General features: G+C 39.5%; 1 protein-coding gene across 1 annotated transcript; it reads right to left on the reverse strand.

The window, feature by feature from the left end:
* Positions 1-943: 943 nt before the first annotated feature.
* LOC146945943 (uncharacterized) lies at positions 944-1,438 on the reverse strand. Its single transcript, XM_085748122.1, has one exon. It carries the CDS (start codon positions 1,436-1,438, stop codon positions 944-946), a length of 495 nt encoding a protein of 164 aa, XP_085604248.1.
* Positions 1,439-7,585: the final 6,147 nt, after the last annotated feature.

The following is a 7,585-nucleotide window of genomic DNA, read 5'->3' on the forward strand; positions in this document are numbered from 1 at the left end:
ATATTGGGATGAGACATAATGTCTCAGTGAGTTCCCCTAAATCCTAGGCTATAGGTACCTCAGGGGAAACCTAAGGTCACCACGTGTTTAAAATACAACCTGGCGGTTGATTATACGTGTGTGGGGACTTGCATACTTAGACGGTTGTGCATACTGGGGCCGTCATAGATTCATCTTATCTTGTTATAGGTTTTACTAACATCATATGTGTCATGGCGGTCAAGGGATCCTAGGACCGCTAACTCAAGATACGTTAAACGCATCAAGACTTAACTTAACATATTCATGACACAATTCCTAAACCGGACGATTAGGTGGACCTAAGAACGTCTTCGGCAAAACATTCTTTACTTGTCTATTTGCATAACTTGTACTTGTCTAATAGCATCTCGTGCTCTTGCTCAATAACATAGTCGTACATGAATTCATTCTTACATAATCATAAACATAGTCAGAGTCATACTTGGTTAGCGTTGAACAAACATTATTATCTGAGTTCATTTTACGGATTAATCTCGAGTGGAGTAACCCCAGAAGTTAATCCCTTACTACCGTTGAAAAACCTAGCTAAGGCACACCGGACTCCCTAAGTGACGTGCGGGTCCCTTGCGGCTAATCCCATTCCCCTTGGAGAACCTCACGTATCCAACCTTGGAAGGTATACAGAGACACGATGTTATTCTTACCCGTTAGACTTATGATGTTCCAAACGATGTTCCAACACAGTACACAGAAAAACAGATGTTGTATATGATGTTTAGAACATTAAACTAACAGTCATAAACATAATAAAGCAAAATAACAGACATGAAAGAAAAGAGGCACAAAGAAATTGTTAACCTAGTTCGGTGCAACGTCACCTACTCTGGGGGCTACCAAGCCAGGAAGGAAATCCACTAGTGTAGTCGGTATTCAAAAGGTCTCAGCAAAACACGTTTTCATCTTACAGTTTTTCTCCAAGAGAATCAAATGAATTGGCAATGTTAAGAACATTCATATAGTAGTCCTGTATAGTCTCATCCTCTTGCATTCTCAGACTTTCAAATTTGGTCGTCAGGAGTTGAATCCTTGAGCTCTTTACCTTGGAGGTACCTTCATGAGCTGTTTTAAGGATGTCCCAAGCATCTTTGGCAACATCACATTTTTTGATGAGTCTGAACATATTCTTGTCCACTCCATTGAAAATAGCATTTAGAGCTTTATTGTTTGAAAGAGCCAGCTCATCTTCAGCAGAAGTCCATTCTTCTTCAGGTTTTAGAACTGCAATTTTATTCCCATCTTTATCAAGTGCCACTGGATGTTCCCAACCTTTCAACACTGCCTTCCAAGTCTTGCTGTCAATGGATTTAAGGAAAGCACTCATTCGTGATTTCCAATAATCATAATTAGTTCCATCCAATAGAGGTGGTCTATTAACGAAACCTCCTTCTTTCTCCATATTGCCAGAATAGATCTCCTCTGGATCTCACCCAATAATAGGCAGGGTGCCTGCTCTGATGCCAAATGTTATTCTGGCCCGTTAGACTTACGATGTTCCAAACAATGTTCCAACACAGTACACAGAAAAACAGATGTTGTATATGATGTTTAGAACATTAAGCTAACAGTCATAAACATAATAAAGCAAAATAACAGACAGGAAAGAAAAGAAGCACAAAGAAATTGTTAACCCAGTTCGGTGCAACGTCACCTACTCTGGGGGCTACCAAGCCAGGAAGGAAATCCACTAGTGCAGTCGGTATTCAAAAGCTCTCAGCAAACCACGTTTGCACTTATGACCTATGACCTACCCCAACTTAGACTTCAACCTAGGAACTCCTAGATCTGAGATCCCATCTCACTCCCTTACAATAGATCACAGTCCCCTATGATTCCCAAATTACAGTCTCAAATCAAATGAGGTTACCCTCAAAAATAACAACATGCAACCTTGCTTAAAAGCTTAGATGCAGTTCACAATCTACCTAGCTCCTTGCTTAAAAGCTTCGGAGTAGTGCACAATATTACAACTCAAAGCACAGTCCTAAACATGCATCAAGATGATACACGAAAGGCTCACAATAAATCAGAACTAAACTTGCATCGACCGATACAAGAGTAGAACACACAAAGACTCAAAACCTAGATAAGCTATATTTTGTAAAACAATGTCTTGAATAATTCTTCAGGTCTTGCAGCCTCCTTTATATACTGAAGCAAGGCGTGTCATTCCTTCAATCAAGCTTCAGATCGGATCAGTGACTTATTGATTAAGCAACATGGCCGGATTAGGAAACTCCTAGAAAGTAGGTTCATTAAAAGTCACCTTAAAAAAAAATACTTTCGTAAGTCATTTTAACAATTCCTTAAGAAATCACATATGTTCTGATCTCCTCATCATTGCACACGGTTCAGACCAACTCAAGCTGACTTGGATTCCTTCAATCAAGCAAGCGCGTGCGTAAACATAGGCAAAGCACAGAACGTACATACCGATGTTGGAACATTGTGTTCCACATCTGAAGTGAATATTTGTTTTAGGCAAAAGTGAAGCCAACATACAAATATCCAACACACGACACCGTCAAACCTTGCTTACTCAGTGACATGCGGGCCCCCCTTGTGGAGCTTATCCCGTTCCCATCATGAGAACCCCTTGAATCCAACCTTGGAAGGAAGACAAGAGACATGGCACCTACATTATTCATTTTAAACATAATCTTAATCTTATCATGAAAGGTTAAACCTATTCATGTTTACTTGTTTACCTCGAATCCTTAATCGATCCAATTAGCGGTAAACTTCATACTTGTTCATACTTACTTATGTGAAGAGATTAATTATCAATTCACGTCTTAACATGTTTGCTTTGAAGGTGAGAAAAACACAAGAAGGGGGGTTGAATTGTGTTTTTCAAAAATTCTTCGTTTCTCTAAATAACTGAATACACTGATCAGAAGCTAAGTGAGACAGCTTCTGAAGTGATGATCAGAATCTAAATGCAGCGGAATAAAACAGAGAGAGAGAAGAAGAACGACACAAAGCAATTATACTGGTTCCTTCCACAATCCGGAAGTAGTCCAGTCCCCCTTGCACTTCCAAGGAGATTTCACTATGAGTAATATCTGATTACAAATGCTCAAGCACACAAGCAAGAGACTTCCAATGCTCAAGCACACAAGCAAGAGACTTCCTTTGCTCAAGAACACAATCAAGAGACTTCCTGCTCAAGCACAACTGCAAGAGACTTCCTAACTAAACAAAATTACACAGAAAATTGTTTAAGGTTGAACACTTGATATACAATCAGAGGTGCTCACAATACAAATCAGATACAGACTCAATGGACTTAAGAATTTCTAAGATATGACTTTGAGACACAGAAATTCTAAGTGAATGCAGAACAATTTCAGCAGAGGTTTGGTACTTGTGAAAATCTTGTGAGTCTTTCGTTCAGCGTTCTTGCATTACCAATTCTCTAGGTCTTCACTCCTTTATATAGAGGTGTGAAAGAGACGTTGTGAAATTGCCAGCACACCAAAGAGTCGTTGTTGAAGCTTGATCTTTCACCAATGATCTTTTGCCTGATTTGGTTGTTGTCCTATGAAGAACAAATTTGAAATCCATTCCTTATCCAAAGGAACATCTATGCAGGCGAGACCGTATTCTGGAGCTGTTTTCTTGTCTTGAAGTGCAGACACAAAACAGAGTAGTGGAGAACGTGGTTGTACAATTCGTACAAAGTACAATGTCAACGCTTTCGTCCAAATTGCAAACACACACCTTCAAACACCTTTGAAATGACCGTTGCAAGCTCCACTAATCCTTTGTTTGTGTTTTCGAATCCAATAGACAGCTTTTGCATTAATGATTCTTCAATTCTTGATTCTTTGCAAATCCAGTTGATATTCAGCTTCTGGTGAAATGGCTTCTGATGAGGCAGCTTCTGATGATGCAGCTTCTGATGATGCAGCTTCTGATGAGATGACTTCTGCAGCTTCTGATGATGCAGCTTCTGATGATGTGACTTCTGGACCTCTTGTCTTCAGGAGCACTATTCTTCAGGAGCGCTATTTCTTCAGGAGCAGCTTGACTTCAGGAGCGCTTTTTCTTCAGGAGCAAGTTGCCTTCAGGAGCGTCCAAGCTTCAAATTTTTGTTGTTTCCATAGCTCTTTATTTGCTCATTCAGAACCAATGATGATGTAACTTTATAATTATGGTCCTGTACACTTGAACAAATATTAGCTAATCCAATTTACAATTTTTAATACCTTGTTATCATCAAAACTCTTTAAGGTTTATTGTTAAACACATTTTGTTCCAACAATCTCCCCCTTTTTGATGATGACAAACAAAAGTATTTAAAATTGATCAATTGCTGTTAATCTAATTAACAAGTTGACTTTGGGGTTCTGAGGTTTGTAAGCTCAGAATCTGAGGTTTGTAAGCTCAAACTCCCCCTGAGTCTGATAGTCTTTAAGGTGAGGTTTGTAAGCTCCCCCTAAGTTCTATCCAGGTTAATTAAATTCATTTTGCGCGCAATAATTATTATCAGAGCTTAAAAGCAAAATTGAATCATTGAAAGAATTTACTTATAGATAAGAAGAATGGTTCAATTAACTTTACTTGAATTTTGATACTCCTTCGTTCATTCATAGCTTATACCAATAAGGTAAAAAGATAGAAGTTTTTCAAAAATTTCAAATGCCATTAATGGGGCTCAGAGCCTTTAAATACTTGTCACATATACTCCCCCTTTTGTCATTATCAAAAAAAATTAAAATAAATCTAAGCACAAAAGACAAAAAGATATGAGAAAAACTCAAACGTGAGAGAGTATACTAAGCAATGAACTAAATAAATCAGAGCAAAAATCATGTATATTCAATTGTCAGAAGCAGCTAAACAGTCAGAATCAGTAAGCATTCAGAAGCAAAGAGAATTAAAACAGAATGATTTCAGAAGCAAGGACTAGGAATTCAAAACAAACAACAAACAAAAAGAAAAACACAAGGGTGTGCAACTAAGTGTTGGTTTGATGTTGTTTCTTCATCTCCTCCATTTCTTCAATCTTCTTCTGCAACAGTTCTTCAAGCTGTTGTTGCCTCTGGAGAAGAGCCTGTTCCCTTTCCTTAGCTTCTAGCTGCTGCTGTGCCATCTGTTTCTTCAGAAGCTTACACAACCTTGCTTCTCTGGTCAAGTAATCCGTTTCTAAGAAGAAAGGCTGGTTTGCCAGGAGCAGTGTAGAACTTCTTACTCTGAGACTCTGATTCAGATGCTCCATTAACTTCCTGACCGAAGCTTCCTTGCTTCTGATGCACTTAGCCCTTAAGCTTTCAATTAGCTCAGTTGCCCGGTTCTGAAGTGATGCCCAGGAGTCTTCATATGCACTTGTGAGATCAATTGTCCTTCGTTGATCCACAAGATTAAGCAATTGACTAAGGATTGTCAGAAGCTCAGAATTGATATATCCAGATTCCAGGATGTTTGTGGGTGGATGTTCAAGGATTTCAAGATCAGAATCACTGATTTCTAAGTCTTGAATAGGGTTAGGAACTGGAATGGTAAGGTGTGTTTGTGTGTTAGAAGATGAGGGCTGGTCAGAATCAATGTGTGTGGTGGAGGTTGATGCTTGAACATTGACTAGAGAGATGTCAACATCCATGGGAGTTGGTTCAGGAGAGTGTTCAGGTAAAGGTTGAAATTCAGTTTCAGATGGTGGTTGTTGTGGTGAAGTTGATGTTTGAGTGTTGAGTTGGGGGTCAGTGATGGCTATTGGTGATTGTGGGGGTGTTGTGGGTTTTTGTGGTTCAGGTGTTTGTTGATGGGGGTTTTCTGAAACAACGTTTTCAGAAGCAGCTGCTTCTGGAGTTGCTTCAGAGGCTTTTTCTGAGGCGGACTCAACATTTTCAGGAGGAATCATGTTGAGAGGTTGAATGCAAAGGGGTTGAGGGTTAAGGCGAAAGATAGAATCAATGACTCTTTCTCTCTGCACAGCCAGTTCAGCTAACTTCTCATTAACTATGTGGCCAACTGGTTCATAAGAAGTTGACGAAGAGGGCTTATCGTTGGTTTTGGTTGATGTTGATTGGCTTTTTACTGGTTTTTGAAAAAGTTGAGCTAAGGGTACATCATCATCAGAATCATCAGAATCTGATAATGATGCGGATGCGGAATCTGAAGATATATTAATTACCTTTTCTGGTTCAGGATCAGAATCCTCTTTAGCAGATTCACTGGACACCTGCAACAGTTGCTTGGCTTCTGAAACTACAGACTCTCGTAGCTCAGCAGCAATTTCCAGAACTTTTTCAGCGGCTGCTTTCTTCTCTTGTAACTCTTTTAACTTCAAATCAGAAGCAGCTTGAGCTCTTAAGGTGATATGAGGAAAATCCTTGGTTCTCCTCAAGGCTGGCTTTCTCTTCCTCTTTGGTATAGCAGGTTGATCAAGAGGAATGTCAACACCCATGATCATCCTGGAGTCCATGTCTTCAATGGCTTCTTCAATAGAAGGTACTGATGAACTACCAATTTTGAGCTTGTCAGCAGCAACTTTTGTCTTTTTAGTAGTTTGTTCAACCTCTAGATATTGCTCTGCAGTCATCTTCCTTTTTGACTTTCTGCCTCTGGCTCGTGGCAGAGCACCACCATACATTTCCTCTGGAATATCTTCCAATCTGATTCTCTCATTGGTTGCCTCAAAATGTTCCTTGATATAGTACAATTGCACTTCAATGGGATCCTTCTTGCAGATGGGTGGAAAGTCCTTCATAAGATCAGACATAACAAGTGATTCACTTAAATCAGTTTGAAGTTTGGTGACTTCACTGATTAGCTTCATATTCAATAGAGTATGAGCATTAATGAATTTTCCAGTTTTTGTGTCAAGTAGCTGATCTGTGAAGCCTTGAGATTGACTGAGACTGTTCAAGATACCTCCTTGATAGAATATCTCTGAGAGGAGTCTTCCATAAGGAACCCAGGGTTTATCCAGTAGCTGACTCTGCTTCAAACACTCTACCAAGTACTTGAACACGTATTTGGGCACATTCACCTTTTCCTTCTTGATGAAGTGCTGGAGAAGGACCTTCTGAGCTAGATTTGGTTTCACACAGTCACCACTTGGAAACAGGGTCTCATTCTGAATCTTCAGAAGCATCTTGGTTTCCATGCTCAATTCAGCATATTTCTTCTCCTTCTCAGAATTGTAAATCACCAAGTTGGCTTGCTTTTTCCAAATGCGTTTTTCAGCAGCATCTGAAAGATCAATTCCAGAGTAGTATCCAGAGGCTGCAGCCTTGAGAACATACTCTATGTGCCATTGTGCAATTCTTATTGGAATACCACAGATGCTGGATCTGATTTCATCTTCAACAAATGGCGCAAGACCCATTTCTTCTCTTGTTTTCCCTTCTAATTCAGGATACATTAGCACCATTTGACTTTCCTCAGATAAGGATGCCGCTTTGTTGTAAAATTTTGCTCTTACCCAGAAGTGTCTAACCAGAGCTTCATATGTTGGTCCATTCAACATTCTGAAATAATCCATGAGTCCTTGCTCTTCATAGTAGCTTCTGATAGAACACCTATGAAAATTCAGAGAATC

Source organism: Medicago sativa, chromosome 2 (genome assembly GCF_051527215.1).
Source record: "Medicago sativa cultivar Bolivia chromosome 2, Bolivia_mono, whole genome shotgun sequence".
In the NCBI taxonomy this organism is placed as follows: Eukaryota; Viridiplantae; Streptophyta; class Magnoliopsida; order Fabales; family Fabaceae; genus Medicago; species Medicago sativa.

Excerpts from the sequence above, each read along its gene's own strand:
- LOC146945943 (XM_085748122.1), bottom strand. The coding sequence starts at position 1,438 with ATGGAGAAAGAAGGAGGTTTCGTTAATAGACCACCTCTATTGGATGGA.